The sequence below is a fragment of the Neovison vison genome, chromosome 7 (assembly GCF_020171115.1).
Source record: "Neovison vison isolate M4711 chromosome 7, ASM_NN_V1, whole genome shotgun sequence".
Classification (NCBI taxonomy): Eukaryota; Metazoa; Chordata; class Mammalia; order Carnivora; family Mustelidae; genus Neogale; species Neogale vison.
In genome coordinates this window covers 55,048,086-55,064,109 of record NC_058097.1, presented here as the reverse complement: position 1 = coordinate 55,064,109, position 16,024 = coordinate 55,048,086, and the positions used below count along the sequence as shown (strand labels likewise).

The 16,024-nt window shown below is 48.3% G+C and overlaps 1 protein-coding gene across 1 annotated transcript; it reads right to left on the bottom strand.

The window, feature by feature from the left end:
* Positions 1-1,682: 1,682 nt before the first annotated feature.
* Positions 1,683-7,163, bottom strand: LYPD5 (LY6/PLAUR domain containing 5). Its single transcript, XM_044260554.1, has 5 exons — positions 7,047-7,163; positions 4,911-5,039; positions 4,229-4,405; positions 3,860-4,006; positions 1,683-3,454 (listed from the first exon to the last, which is right to left on the bottom strand). Exons 1-5 carry the CDS (start codon positions 7,102-7,104, stop codon positions 3,195-3,197), a joined length of 771 nt encoding a protein of 256 aa, XP_044116489.1. The 5' UTR covers positions 7,105-7,163; the 3' UTR covers positions 1,683-3,194.
* Between the last annotated feature and the right edge of the window lie 8,861 nt (positions 7,164-16,024).

Below are 16,024 nucleotides of genomic sequence, written 5' to 3'. Positions count from 1 at the left end.
AAGTAACTTCAAGAAGGGGGTACATTTTATTCTTCACCACCCCTCATTTGCCATTTCTGCACCAAGAAAGCATTTAAAATTTTTTTCAACCTTTTATAGAAAATGATATACATAGAGAAAGGACACAAATCATCAGCAAAGAGCAGGGTGAATTCTTGGATCAAGAAACATAGGACCAGGGGCCCCTGGGTGGCTCAGTCATTAAGTGTCTGCCTTTGGCTCAAGTCATGATCCCGAGGTCCTGGGATCAAGCCCCGCGTTGGGCTCCTTGCTCAGCAGGAAGCCTGCTTCTCCCTCTCCCACTCTCCCTGCTTGTGTTCCCTCTCTCACTATGTCCTTCTCTGTCCAAGAAATAAATAAAATATTAAAAAAAAAAAAGAAAGAAACTCGGGAGCAGATCCCAGAAATCCCCTTGTCCCCTCTTTCAGTCACCGAGTATCCTGACTTCTTTTTTTAAAAATTTTTATTGATTGGTTGATTTTAGAGAGAGAGCAAGCAAGCACACACACAAATGGGGAGAGGGGCAGAGGGACTGGGAGAGACTTTCATGCAGACTCTCCACTGAGCACAGAGCCTGACGCGGGGCTCGATCCCAGGACCCTGGGATCATGACCTGGGCTAAAGACAGTCTCCCTAACTGACTGAGCCACCCAGCTGCCCCAGACACAGGGATCTTTTTAAAACATACACAAGACGACACACCGTATGATACTCCATTTATATGACGTCCAATATTAGGCAGTATTGATGTATGATAGAAGTCAGAATAATGGCTCCCTCCTGGTAGAAGTGCCTGTGAAGGGCTATAGGGAAGGCTTTGTGGACAGGAACAGGAAATGTTCTGTATCTTGATCTAGTGGAAGTTACACTGGTGTTTACATGGGAAAAATGGCACATTGCGCATTTTACTATGGTTTACATTTCAGTGAAAAAGTTATATATTATACATAATTATATACATATAATTATATCTGTATAATAACACACTATGTGCACACTACGTAAGACATAATAATATAGTCTACATATACTATTAGATGACCTGTATTTATGTGAAATGTGGCATCTCCCTGCTATAAATTCTCCAATAGATTCTGTATCAGAATGGGATCAACCAGAAAAGCAGAACTAGCCGGAGATAAAAAGATAAGGGATTTATGGCAAGGCTTATGTGATTGTGTGGGCTGGCCAGGCCAGTCCAGAATCCACAGGGCAGGCTGGCAGGAGAGGTGGGCTGGAGCTCTCGGGCACCGGCGGAAGATGCTGTCCACGCGTGGATTTTCTCTTTCAGGCAAATCTTAGCTCTGCTTTTAAGGCATTTTTTGGCTGGCTGACCCAGGTCCACCCAGGTGATCTTGGATAATCTCCCTTGTTCATAGTCACCTGAGCAGGGACTATAATATCCACATCTACAAAATACCTTCATACTTACACTGAGATTAGCATTTGAGTGACTAAGAGATGGAGCCTAGCCAAGCAGACACATCAGACTGACTTCAAATCTCATTTGTAATAAAACCCAAAGTCTGCCTTCCACACTAGAAAGGTCAGTTTCTTGGGGCACCCAGGTGGATCAGTAGGTTAAGTATCTGCCTTTGGTTCAGGTCATGATCCTGGGGTCCTGGGATCAAGTCCCATGTCAGGATCCCTGCTCAGCCTGCTTCTCCCTCTCCCTCTGCAGCTCCCCCAGCTTATGCTCTATCTCTCTCTCCCTGCCTCAGTCAAATAAATAAATAAATAACATCTCAAAAAAATAGTCAGTTTCTTGAAGGTGGGGACTTTTGCCTGTTTCCTTCACTGTTGTATGCCTAGAAACTAGGACAGTGCCTGGCAAGCGGTAGGTGCTCAGTAAATGCGATGAATGAATGGATATTGACATTCAGCTTCTCCTTCTATGTTAGGATGTGTAGTCATCTAGAGCACGTCTCCCCTTGACCTCACAGGAAGGTAGGAGCATCTCTGAGATGACTTCCTTTTCATTAAGGAAGTTAGAAGATGTGGGGATTGCTTTTGCCACTTACTCTGAAAATCACTGCCTCTGACTGGGTCCTGGGCAATTTGGCTGCCAAACAGGGATGAAAGTCCCTTTCTTGGGTGCCTCTCTGGGTCATTGGGAGGGTCAAGTGGGGGACAGGATGTGGAAGGACCTTATAAAGCACGGGGACAAGAGGACACACTGTGGGATCCCATGTTTATGTATACACATCTGCCTGCCCTGTGTTCCTTCCTCCCTCTGGATCTGTGTCCAGGCTGTCTCCTCCTCCTGGAATGCCCTTTCTCCCCCTTTTCTTTGCCAAGACCTCTTTATCCTTTAAGAGCTGGAATCACTTCTTCCAGGACGTCTCCTCCAATCTCCACAGATTGGAGAATTTATCCTGGTTCAACTTCGGCTCAAGTGCCTTTCTGTCAAATTCATCAACAGCTGTGTGTTTAGGCAGTAGCATTGTTTAGCGGCTAATGGGGCTGGGAGTCACACTCCCGGCTGCCCATTCACTAGATAAACGGGCGCGAGCACCTGCCTTCACCTCTCATTTGCTCATGGACTTTGTGATAATAGCCCAGCCCATGCTGGGTGGCTCTTGTGTCCCAGGTAGTCCACAGTCATGTCATTAAATTCTGAACACAACCCCTGCAAAGTAGGCCTTGTCATTAGTGTAGGTTTTATTATCGCCTCTGCCTTATAGGTGAGGAAACAGGTGCAGAGAAGTTGAGTAACTCACCCCAGGCTAGACGGTAGAGCTGGGATTTGAACCCATGCAGACTGGCTCCAGAGTCTGAGCTTCTAGCTCCGAGGATATGCTGCCTCTCGAAACTCTCATGATGATACGAATAAAGACATCACTGTAGCTCCACGCTGGCTCCAGGGGGAGGAAACTGGGTTGTTGGGTGCCAGGGTGTCACTAGTGTTCAGTAAGAGCCATTGTCAGGGTGGCCCTTCGTGTGGGCCAGGATGTGGCTGTTCCTCCCCACTCTGGGATGATGGGGACCTTTCCCAATTTCTCCCAGGCCTGCTGATCAGGTTTGGGCAGGGCAGGGGTAGGGAAGAGGGGGCGTGGTGGTGGCCGAGAGAGACAGGAGTGCAACTCTTGTGTGACACCATTTCCCAGTGAGCCACATTACAGAGGCTGAAGTTTCTAGAAGCAGGTGCGTGCCTACCCCCAGCAAACTGTTCAGGAAGAGGCTGGAGGAGCTGTCTAAGGGAGGGGAGTGAGGGGTCCTCCCAGAGTGCCCAGCAGCAGGGAGACCACGAGGAGTGGCGCCATGACGAGGGCTGCCTGGAAAGGGGCAGTGGCTGCGGCAGTGGTGAAGGACTGGGTCACAGAGTCCCTGTTGCAGAGGTGCCCCTCACAGCAAGAGCCCTGCAGGTCGATGTTGGTCCAGGGGCTGGAGGTGCCCTTGATGGTGCAGGAGGGCCGGTGGCAGGTTCTGATGTACACAGGGACTGAGAAATTGCCTAGATGGGGGGCAGTGAGGAGGAGGTCAGAACTGAGGGAGGCAGCAGTACCTGAACCTCCACCTCAGAGGCCGGGGCCACGACTGGGTCCTCAGACTTGCCTCTCCTCAGACTAGACCCTGCCTCCTCCCTCAGAACAGGGCAGAGCTTCCTGCTTCAGAGGAGGCCATCCCTTTATTCTTCCAGACCAGGGCTCTGCCTCCTGTCTCAGACTTGAGCCATGCCTCCTTCCTCTGACCAGGGCCATGCTTCTCCCTCAAAGGAGAGCCATGTCTCCTCCCTCCAGCCACGCTTCCTCCTTCAGACCACAGCAATGTCTCCCTGTCAGGCCTGTCCCGTGCCTCTACCCTCAGGCCTGCCCTTCACACCCTTTGCCCAGGCCCTGCCCTGCTCCCAGCCCCTCACCAACGGTCATTTTGCCATTGCCCTGGAAGCAGACACTTTGGTCCTGGTGACAGTGGACCAGTCGAGATTTCTCCGGGGTGCAGTCCTCCGGGTGGATCCCCAAGCAGGCATAGCACTGCAGGCCGCTGAGAGTTGGCGGGTTGGGCGCTGGCAAAAGAGCGTAGACGCACACTCAGGTAATGGTTGCGAGGTAGGTCGGTCCTGTGGGCCGCGCACTGCGTCGCGTGCGGGCCTAGCCTGATTTAGGTGAAGGCTGGAAGCCCAGCGCGAGGGAGGAGGTGCCCGGTGGAGGCCACGCCCCTGCCCTGCCCTGGCCGGCGTGGAGGGGGCGCCCTCTCAACCCACCCCGGGCCTTGCCCTCTGGCTCACCCGGGCTCAGATTGGGGATGGAGTCGTGGGTCATGAGGTTGGTGTTGCACAAGTCAGTGACGCAGCCTCGCACCACGGAGTAGTCCGGCGGCAGCGCGTGGTCGTCGGACAGCATTCGGCCCGTAGGCGGGCCTGTCCAGCAGCCCTTCTGCACCATGGTCACCGAGGCACGGTACCCTGGGGGCAGGAGAGGACCGGGGCCTGGTGTGCTGCCCCGTCCCAGCCTTCTTCCCCATCTCCTAACTTCCAGGCTCGGCCCCTCTAGGTTTCAATCTCTCCCTCCTCCTCAGCTCTTCTCTGGCGCTCACCTCGCCTCTCCCTGCTGCCCTTCCCTTTCCTCTCTCTTCCTGTAAACTCCATTTCCCCTACTCTTCCTAGGCCTTTTCCCTCACCAATCCCTTCCCAGCCCCCCACCCCCACGTTCTCCCCTCCAGTCTCTTCCTCAAGGCTCCCACTGTCTCCTTCTGTCCCATCTCACACCCCTCATCCTTCCGGGTCTTTCTCTCTCCCCTCCTTCCTCCTCCCTCCCTCTACCTCCGCTCTCTGTCCTTAGCTCTGCCCTCTCTTCTCTCAAATCTCCCCAAACCCTTGGCTCTTCCCCTCCTTCCTCTCCCTCCTTAATCTCTCATCCCTGTCTCTGCCTCCACCCCTTGCTCTTTTTGTGCCACTTCTTGTCCCTCACCAGTGTCCAGGGACAAGACAGCCTCAGAGCATCCATGGGGACAGGAGACATTGTGGAATTTCATGCCGTTGAGGTCAAAGGGCCCAAAGTAGATGTGTTGAAAGTTGTAGCATTGTCGGGCCTGGGATGCTGCAGAGAGAAGCAGGGTGGGTGGGGTGAATGGAGCTCTGTTGGGTGTGGTGGGGGAGGTGGGAGAGGAGCCTGTTCCAGGAACTCCCCCAGAGCTCCCCATAGCAAATGGCCGTCTCACCAGTTGTGCTCTGAGAGGAGCCAGGCCTTGCTGCCTGGAGAACTAGGCACGCTAAGATTCAGGCCTTCACGTCAGTCAGGCTAGATGGGCGCCCTGATGCAGTGCACAGCCCATATGACTGTACCTCACAACCACTGCTGTGGTTGGTCATGGCAGTGTCTACCTCCTGGCAGAGTAATGGCCTCTGTGCACCTGCCAGTCCTGTTTCCCTCCCCCAGCTGTTCAGGATCTCCACCCTCTTCCAGGAAGCACACTAAGATTAAATAAAGGAGGAAGTGATTCACTCCTGCTCTGCCCGTCCCTCTCCCAACTAAACTCAGGATGTCCAGCAGCACTAAAAGGCCGTGGGTAGAAATCAGACTCCAGCACAGGCAATGGGATGTGCAGTCTCACACCGTACATACGGAGCCAGCCCCAGCAATACTCACACGAAACACTTAAAACACTGACATAAGCCCCGAATAACAGGATAGACACAGGTTCATGCCAGTCTCAAATCCATGCACAGACTATCCCAAGCATGCATGTGGAGTTCTGTATTCACACATAAAATAAGTACCACCCAGACCCGCCCATGGAAACTCCCCCACACAAGACACATGCAAGATCACACCAAACGGAAGAGAAGGATGTGGATACAGAAACGAAAACAGCAGGCAGAGATCCAGGGACACAAGAAGTCATACCCAGAGAGAGACAAATATGGCCTCAAGAATCATAGACACAGGGCGCCTGGGTGGCTCCGTTGGTTAAGCCACCGCCTTCAGCTCAGGTCATGATCCCAGAGTCCTGGAATCGAGTCCCGCCTCGGGCTCTCTGCTCCTTGGGGAGGCTGCTTCTCCCTCTGACCTTCTCCTCTCTCACGCTCTCTCTCACTATCTCTCTCAAGTGAATAAATAAAATCTTAAAAGAAAAAAGAATCATAGACACACAAACAAAATCAGAGACCACAATCCTGCGAAGTTAGAGATACTAAAACGAGACCCACAAAAACATACAATTTTAAACCACAGACAGATCCAAGACGCAGAAAGACAGACACGCTGCAGTAGCCAGACGCATGCACACAGACACAAATGCCGGCCTGCCCGTCACAGGGTTCGACAAACACAGAGACACAGACATGCAGAATTCTGCATATAATGCAGAATTATATGCACGTCTCTTTTAAAAAGAAAGTAAAACTCAAACAAAAACAGGCCCAGAAAAAAAAAAAAAACAGGCCCAGAAGCATTTGTTCCAACACCTGTTCACACATGAAATCTGGTGCAGAGAAACACACGGACACACACAGAAATCAGACTCTGTTCCATGGATGGCCACACACACAGTGGGTCGGCCACAGGCTTAGTTTCCTCTCTGGAGACACTTCAGTCCTGACATGAGTATGTCTCTGTCTTTTCCCAAACTGAAGGAAGGCGTTGCCTGAGGGTGAGGGCCAAAGTTCCCTGCCAGTTCTGGAAAGAGCCCCCAGGGTGCCCCAGAAGTACCTTCAAACAGAGGCATGTGGGGGATGCAAGGCTGCCGTAGGGGCAAGAGATGACTGATGGAGAACAGAAGAGAAGACACATGAGAAGGACATAGTCTCCAAGCGGGTCCTCCACCAAGATCCGAGGTCCAGGCCTCCAGCCCCTCCTTTCTCAGACCCAGGAGTCCAGGCCCCCAGGCCCTCCTCCTTCAGACCCAAGGATCCAGGCCCCCAGCCCCTTCCTCCCTCAGATCCAGGAGTTAAGACCCCCAGTCTCTCCTCTCTCAGACCCAGGGGTCCAGGCCCCCAGCCTCTCCTCTCTCAGACCGAGGAGTGCAGTCCCCAGTCCTTCCTCCCTCAGACCTACGTGTCTGACCCCCTCCCCACTTCTTAACACTGTCTCCAAAAGTCTGGGTACCTGTCAGGCAGAACACAGCCCCAAAGAGGCAGAGCAGGATGGTTCTGGGGACTCCCATTGCCCGCTTGTGGAACTGAGCTGAGACACTGAAGACAGCTCCTCCTGCTCTGATTTCAGTCTGGCTGGTTCTCCTTGCTGAGCCACAGGCATCCCGGCTCTCCAGCCTGCTCGGGATTCCTCCACCCCCGCCCTTCCTGGTCTCCTCCTAGGTAATCATGATGGGGCCATGATGAAGTCCTCGGTGCTGGGAGTGGGATTGGGGTCTGGATTTCTGGGGCTGAGGGATGACGGAGCTAGAGTGCTATAACCCTTAATTTGGGGGGATTTGTTATTTGCAGGCTTTCTTGATTTCTCTTCTCTATGTCTACTGGGACACACATTCTGCATAAACACACACACACACACACACACCCTCCAGTGCTAGGGCCATGTCTCCAGACCCAGAGACACAAACATCACCTCCTCCTAGAAGCCTCTTCTGATCCCGATCTCCCCCTCTCATCCACCCACTCTTAGCCTCAGGCACCTCCCTGTCTCCCAGCCATGGTCACCCCGGGTTGGACTGTCTGTCTCCTCCATTGGGCTGAGAACTCCTCAGAGGACTCAGGGATGTTTGCAATGTATGAACGAATGAACCAATTAATGTACAGAGAACCAGAGAGAGACAGACAGACAGATGGAGAGGCAGTTAGACAGATGCAGAAAGACAGTCACACTCAGTGTGGACAGATGTAAATGTAGATGCCCAGACAAACCCAGACATGAGGGGGGACACCCTGATGAACAGAACATACCCTTAATGAATGTTTATTAGATTAGTAAATGAATGAATAAGAAAACACCGGAGGAGATAGAGACCTAGGCATACATGCAGAGAGACCAGGTATCCCCTGAGGACATAGATCCTTGTGGACAGCAGACATGGGACAGTGGGGACATGCAGACGATGGCCCTGCAGGCAGCTGGAGCTGGGGCAGTGACCCCATCAGTATCTCCTGACCTGCCTCACTTAGGCCCCTTGGTGGAGCTGCTTGCTGGGACCTGCTGGGATCATACCCCTCCCTGTGCTGCACAGGGTGGGCACCAGGTCTGTGCAGAGACCTCAAGTCAGAGACCCTGGGGTGGATGGGACAGAGTTGACATAACAGCAGGGATCAGGATGACCTCTGAGCATGACTAAATTTTACACAGCTTTCTTCCTGACTACAGACCCCCAACCTCCCTTTGAAGGGGCGGCGGGGGTTGGGAGGTTGGGGGAACAATATGGTGGGTATTAGAGAGGGCACAGATTGCATGGAGCACTGGGTGTGGTGTAAAAACAATGAATGCTGTTATGCTGAAAAGAAAAGAAAAAGTTGGCATTGCACATTCTTTCTCTGTCTCTTTGAAATGTAGATAAATCTTCTCCCAGCCTCTTGGCAGTTTTGCAACCCTGGAATGTCTTTCTCAGGGACCTGGGAGCCATCCCTTTAAAAAGTCCTCGCTGGGCACCTGCGTGGCTCAGTGGGTTAAAGCCTCTGCCTTTGGCTCAGGTCATGATCCAGGGTCCTGGGATCAAGCCCTGCATCAGGCTCTCTGCTCAGCGGGGAGCCTGCTTCCTCCTCTCTCTGCCTGCCTCTCTGCCTACATGTGATCCCTGTCTGTCAAATAAATAAATAAAATCTTAAAAGAAAAAAAAAAGTCCTCGCTGAGGAAGATAGCAGCGCCCATCCCTCCCCCACTCCCCATCTGCCACCCCATGTCCCAGGCTCTATGGCAGGGTAGGAGCTGAACTTGAATAAGGGACAGTTAACAAATGGCCTTCTCACGGAGAACAACACTTGCAAACTCAGAAATAAGTCAGTGCTGGATGCATCCCATAGACCAGCTCTTCCATCAACCACTTTCTGCCACTTACCTGTCCAGGCCTTAAAAACCTTCCCCTATCTTGTTTTGGTGGAGTGAGCTCAGTCTCTCTCCTCTATTCTCATAGGGTTTGTTTGTTTGTTTGTTTGTTTTGTTCCTTTAAGTAGCTCCACACGGAGCATGAAGCCCAACAGGGGACTTGAACCCATGACCCTGAGACCGAGACCTGAGCCAAGATAAAAAAATCAAACGCTTTTTCAACTGAGCCACCCAGCAACCCTGCCATATGGAATAAAGTCTCCTGTGCCCTTTTAACTTGGGTGAAATTTTTCAGTGACAGCAGACACCCAGGCAGTGTGAACACACAACACATTCTGAACTCTCAAGGCGTGGTCACCCTCTTGCCAAATCGCTGTCCCTCCCATCAGGCATCACTTCCTCGGACATGTTTTGTATCCAAATTCTTCTTCCTGCTGCTCATGTTCCTGGCCCAGGCTTTCAGTCGGGTGCAGGCCACACAGGAGCAGGGTGGCGCTAAGGGCCCCTGGAGAGCAGAGACAGGCCAAGGAAGGAGCTGGGTTTTCTGAAGCCCCTGTGGGAGGTAGAGGTTTGGGAGGTGTTCACACTGGTACACAGTTTCAGAGACTGAGGCTTGAAGAATCGTCAGACTGGCCAGTTTAGCATGTGAGTGTTTGTGTATGTGTGAGATTGTATGTAAGTGACTGTGTGAGTCTGTGGCTGTGTACATGTGATTCTGATTCTGGTCACATTTACGTTTCTTTGGAGGCTGTGAGATATTAGGTTGGAAGCTCTCCATTGCAGGAGGTAATCAAGGGGAGAATGGCGATCTAGGTCTAGGGATTTTGGCAGGGCTTTTACAGCCACAGGGGGCTATACAACATGAACTCTGAGCTCCCTGGGAACTCAGGGTTTTTTTTTTTCCAGTAATTAAACTTTAGTGACCAAGTAATTAATTATTTAAGAGATTGGGAGGAATTTGAGGTTGTTTGGTGGTAGATATTTTTATTTTTTTTAAAGATTTTATTTATTTCTTTGACAGAGACATATCAGAAGTAGGCAGAGAGGAAGACAGAGAGAGGAGGAAGCAGGCTCCCTGCTGAGCAGAGCCCGATGTGGGACTCGATCCCAGGACCCCGAGATCATGACCTAAGCTGAAGGCAGAGGCCTTAACCCACTGAGCCACCCAGGCACCCCAACAGATAGAGATCACAAGTTGGCAGAGAGGCAGGCAGAGAGAGAGGAGGAAGCAGGCTCCCCGTTGAGCAGAGAGCCGGATGGAGGGCTCGATCCCAGGACCCTGGGATCATGACCTGAGCCGAAAGCAGAGGCTTTAACCCACTGAGCCACCCAGGTGCCCCAAGTGGTAGATATTTTTAAAACTTTTTACTGTTAGGAATTTTCATCTACACAAAACCTACAGGGAACAGCATGATTGCCACCAAGATTCAGCAATTTTTAACCTATCACTGATCTTGTGTTATCCTTTCTTCCTTTGGTGCTTTTAAGGGCATTGCACTGGATTCCTGCATTATTTTGCCCAAAATAATAATTGCACTTAAAACACCATTTAAGAGTAGATGATTTTCAAAGTGCACCTTTGGCTTATGTTCTGAGTTGCAAATCTTTATGAATGCCAGGAGCAGTTTCTAAAAGGGTGCCGCTTGCTACCTCAAATTGATTCCTAATATCTGCAGGTTCTGTTGAATGCCTTAGACTGTTTTCAGGGATCTTCTGTTGTTTTCCATAAGCTTCCAAGCACTTTCCCCTTTTCATGCATATATGCAAATACCTGGCCTCTGAAATGACTTTTCCCCCCAGATTTGGTTTGTGTAAGCAGTTTAGTAAATGTGCCATCACCTTTCTCCCCTATGTGGACAAAATTCCCCAACATGTTTACGTACAGGGAACAGGAGCAGTCGTGAAACCCGCCCATCTAGCAATAACTATTAACTGATTCATTAACTACAAGCAGGCTTTGTAGCCAAAATAATTGAGAAATATTTAATATTCCTTATCAAAATGATTCCATTAATCAAACATGCTATGATTGTAATGATTATTTAAATGCCATTCCCTAGAAAATGTGTAACACCACATGTGATCAATCTTTTTTTTTTTAATAAGATTTATGTATCTGAAAGAGAGAGAACATGCATGCACAAGTGGGGGTTGGGGGTGCGCAGTGGGAAAGAATCTCAAGCAGACTCCCACTCAGCATGGAGCCTAACAGGGGACTGGAAGGGGGGTCCAATCTCATGACCTTGAGATCAGGACCTGAGCCAAAATCCAGAGTCAGAATCCAGCCAGCTGAGCCACCCAGGCGCCTCTTAAGGCCAATCTTTATTTCTGCATAAGTGTGTTTCCATAAGTTGTCAGAATTGTGAACTTTCCCTCTGCAGTCCTAGTCATGGCCTTTTCAGAAACGGAATCATGGACATCGTGTGCCAATATTTTCTTTTGTTATTTCACACAGACGCTGCCCGCAGCATCAATATATATATCTTTATATCTGATCTTATTTATTTTTACAGTTCAGCAGTGTGAAATATAGTATTCACACAGTTGTGCAACCCATCTCCTGGACTTTTTCATCATGCAAAATTGAAACTCTAAGCAGGCCCGGTTTGGGGGGCCACCTCGGTTCCTGTTGTTACCTAAATTGGGGGAAGGGGTTCCCTGAGGATTACCAAAGTAAGTGTACAATACAGTATTGTCGACCATAAGCACCCACCACTCCCTCCACACGTTCTCTTTTTCTAGTTTAGTTTAGTTGTTGTTGTTGTTGTTGTTTAAGTAGGCTCCATGCCTAGCGTGGAGCCCAGTGGAGGGCTTCAGCTCACAAAAGGAGATCAAGACCTCAGCCAAAATCAAGAGTTGGTGCTCAGCTGACAGCCACCCAGGCACCCTTATGCATTCTCTTTCAAGTGTGTTTTTTCCATCTCCAGAGAAACAGATTAATTATAGCATCTTTTGAGATGAAATAAAGTTACCTGAATCTGGTCATTTATTCCCCACGTGGAAGAATCCATGTGAAGTGATGTTTCCGTCTGCCACTATGTTTTTCAAAAGATAAAATTTCTTGGGGGTGCCTGGGTGGCTCAGTCAGTTAGGCTTACATCAGATCTTGATCTCAGGTTCCTGAGTTCAAGCCCTTTGTTGGGGTCCATGTGGAGTGCGGATCCTACTTAAAAAAAAAAAAGTTAAAATTTCTTATTTAATGTGGATAATTTTGGGGCAACCCTCTTGGGTCCCCTCCCTTTTTGGGAGCTTTGTACTATCAATAAACTTTGCTTTGCTGCCCACCAAAAAAAGAAAGAAAGAAGAAAATCATTTTTAAGATTTTAAATGCTTAATATTCAAACACTGACATTTTGGGGCCCCTGGGTGGCTCAGTGGGTTAAGCCTCTGCCTTCAGCTTAGGTCATGATCTCAGGGTCCTGGGATCGAGCCTCGTACAAGCTCTCTGCTCGGCAAGGAGCCTGTTTCCCCCTCTCTCTCTGCCTGCCTCTCTGCCTGTTTGTGATCTCTCTCTCTGTCAAATAAATAAATAAAATCTTAAAAAAAAAGAACTTAAATTTAGGAGTCTAATATCTGAATTACATCAATGGATTGGCAAAAAGCATATTAATGAAAGGATTCTTCATCTTCTTTCTTCCACTTATTTCTTGAAATTTTTCCTTCATGAATTACTAAGAGTTAATTTTTAGTAATTCATGCCAAGTGAAAGGATGTGTGGACTTAAATTTGGAACTCAATAATTCTAGTTTGAATAGTAAATTTATGTCAATCATTAATGGTTCTGTATTTAGCTACATTCTGCTGAAATAACCCCTGTGGAATTTTTTTTTCTCCTGCTACCTAGTTTTTTGCAAAAATTTATTCAATTATCCAATTAGTTTTATTAGATATTAAAGCAGTGAGCTTTCTATTTTCCAATCCTGATTATTTTTCCTTCTTGATAGATGTCAAATAGGGTTAATATTTTACCCTAGAATCTTAACATCTTAAAATAATATGTAGATGACAAGTCATTAAATTTTAATAATTTCCATACTGATGAAATTGTTAGCAATAATAAACAACTGGTATAATAATATAACTAACAAACTATTGAGTAACCATCTTCAATTTCCACCCACATACATTCTTTGTGGATTACAAAGAGTAATTGAGTATTAATTATTATATAGCGATTCATGCCAAGTGAAAGGATGTGTGGACTTAAATTTGGAACTCAATAAATCTAGTCTGTACAGTAAATAATTAGAAAATATGAACGGCAATATGAAATACTAAACGTAGCCAGAGTGCAGACACCAAGAGGGTTTTTTTTTCTCATTAAACTTTTGTTTTAATGGATCTCAAAATTCTGTGACAGATTTTTGGTCATAGTGTTTTCCATTAAAAAGTACTGATCCTGGGGCACCTGGGTGGCTCAATTGGTTAAGCATCTGCCTTCAGTTCAGATTATGATCCTGGAGTCCCAAGATCAAGGCCCACACTGGGCTCCCTGCTCAGCACAGAGTCTGCTTCTCCTTCTCCCTCTGCTGCTCTCCCTCTCTCTCTCCACCTGTCAAATAAAATCTTAAAAAAAAAAAAACCAACAAAAAACTGATATTAGGGATGCTTGGGTGGCTCAGTTGGTTGAGCTTCGGACTCTTGGTTTCAGCTCATGTGGTGATCTCAGGGTCATGAGACTGAGCTCTGGGTCAGGCTCTGCCCTCAGCAAGGGGATTTTCCCTCTTCCTCCACCCCTCCCACTTGTGCTCTCTCTCTCTCTCTTTCTCAAATAAATAAAATCTTTTTAAAAAATAAAAATTCCTTCATAAAAAAGGTACTCCCTTTTTTTTAAGTTTTTATTTATTTATTTTTCTGAGAGAGAGAGAGAGAGAGAGAGAGACCGAGCATGAGCAGGGGGGAGATGGAGAATCAGTCTCCCCACAGAGCAAGGAGTCCAATGTAGCACTCGATCCCAGGACCCTGAGATCATGACCTGAGCTGAAGGCAGATACCTAACCAACTGAGCCACTCAGGTGTCCCAAAAAAGTACTGATTTAAAAAACTAATAACTTAAGGGGCGCCTGGATGATTCAATCCATTAAGCTTCTGACTCTTTATTTCCACTGGGGTGGTGACCTCAGGGTGGTGGGATTGAGCCCCTCAATGGGCTCTAGGCTCAGTGGGGAATCTCGTTCTCTCCAACTTTTCCCTCTGTCCTCCCTCCCCCAAAATAAATATATAAATCTTAAAAAAAAAAAAAACTAATGACTTTAAACTATCATACAAAACAGTCCAGTGGCCTACAAAACATTCTCCTTTCCTTTTGAAGACTTTACGATCTATTGTTATCATAAACGAGTCTTTTACAATTGAACTTGAAAGGTCAAGTGACACAAATTGTTCAGAGGCTGATCTTCCACCACTGGTTAAGATGGGGATGGCAAGGGGCACCTGGGTGGCTCAGCGGGTTAAGCCTCTGCCTTCGGCTCAGGTCATGATCCCAGGGTCCTGGGATGGAGCCCTCCATCGGGCTCTCTGCTCAGCAGGGAGCCTGCTTCCCCACCTCTCTCTCTGCCTGCCTCTCTGCCTACTTGTGATTTCTGTCTGTCAAATAAATAAATAAAATCTTAAAAAAAAAAAAAAGATGGGGATGGCAAGTATTGGGAATAATTAGCCCTGTGAGCCTTCTGGGCAGATGTGCCGACCTTGCCCGGACCGGCTCCTTCTTGTCCACTGCTTTGATGACACCCGCAGCAACCGTCTGTCCCTTGTCATGAACAGTTAAACAGCCCAGAGCACGATAGTCAGGGAAGCTCTCAACCTGCATAGGTTTGCCAGGAGCGGTATCAACAATGGCAGCATCACCAAACTTCAAGAACTTGGGACCATTTTCCAGCTTTTTTCCAGAATGACGATCTATCTTCACCTTCAGCTCAGCAAACTTGCAGTGTGAATTGTGTGACAATCCAGCACAGGTGGATATCCAGCACTGATGGGCCTGAATGGTTCAGGATAATCACTTAAGCCATGAAATCAGCTGCTTCCTCCAATGGGTGGGTCATTTTTGCTGTCACCAGCCACATTGCCATGATGAATATCTTTTTTTTTTTTAAGATTTATTTATTTATTTATTTGACAGACAGCTGTCACAAGTAGGCAGAGAGGCAGACAGAGAGAGGAGGAAGCAGGCTCCCCACTGAGCAGAGAGCCCAATTCGGGGCTTTATCTCAGGACCCTGAGATCATGTCCTGAGCCAAAGGCAGAGACTTTAACCCACTGAGCCACCCAGGTGTCCCAGCCACGACGAATATCTTTGAGAGAAGATTTTGACATTGAAGCCCACATTTTTCCCAGAAAGAACCTCACTCAAAGCTTCATGGTGTATTTTAACACATTTGACTGCATTTGTAACATTGACTGGCGCAAAGGTGACCACCATGTTGGGCTTAAGAACACTAGTCTCCACTCGGTCCACAGGGACAGTATCAATACCGCCAATTGTAGACGTCCCAGAGGGGCAGACACCAGTGCTTGTCAGTTGGACAAGTCGATGGCAGAATGCAATCCAGAGCTCTAAGCAGCATGGTTCCACCTGTATTGCCGTCTTTGCGGGTGACTTTCCATCCCTTGAACCACTTAGCACTTGGATCCCGCACATTGTCACCATTCCAATCAGAAATTGGCACAAAGGCTACCGTGTTGGGCTGTAGCCAATTTTCTTAATATAGGCGCTGACTTCCTTAACGATTTCTTCATATGTCTTCTGGCTGTAGGGTGGCTCAGTGGAATCTATTTTGTGAACAGCAATAATTAGTTGATTCACACCCAGTGCGTAAGCCAAAAGGGCATACTCACGGGTCTGCCTATTTTTGGAGACACTGGCTTCAAATGCACCATCACCAGAAGCAACAATCAGGACAGCACAGTCAGCCCGAGATAGATCTGTAATTATGTCTTTGATAAAAGTCTCTCTGTCCTGGGGTATGAATGATGATTACGTATTACTGGTGTCGAATTTCCACAGGGAGACATCAATGGTTCGCATTTGGGTTCAGCTTTCAGTTTATCCAAGACCCAGGCATATTTGAAGGAGCCCTTTCCCACCCCCAGCA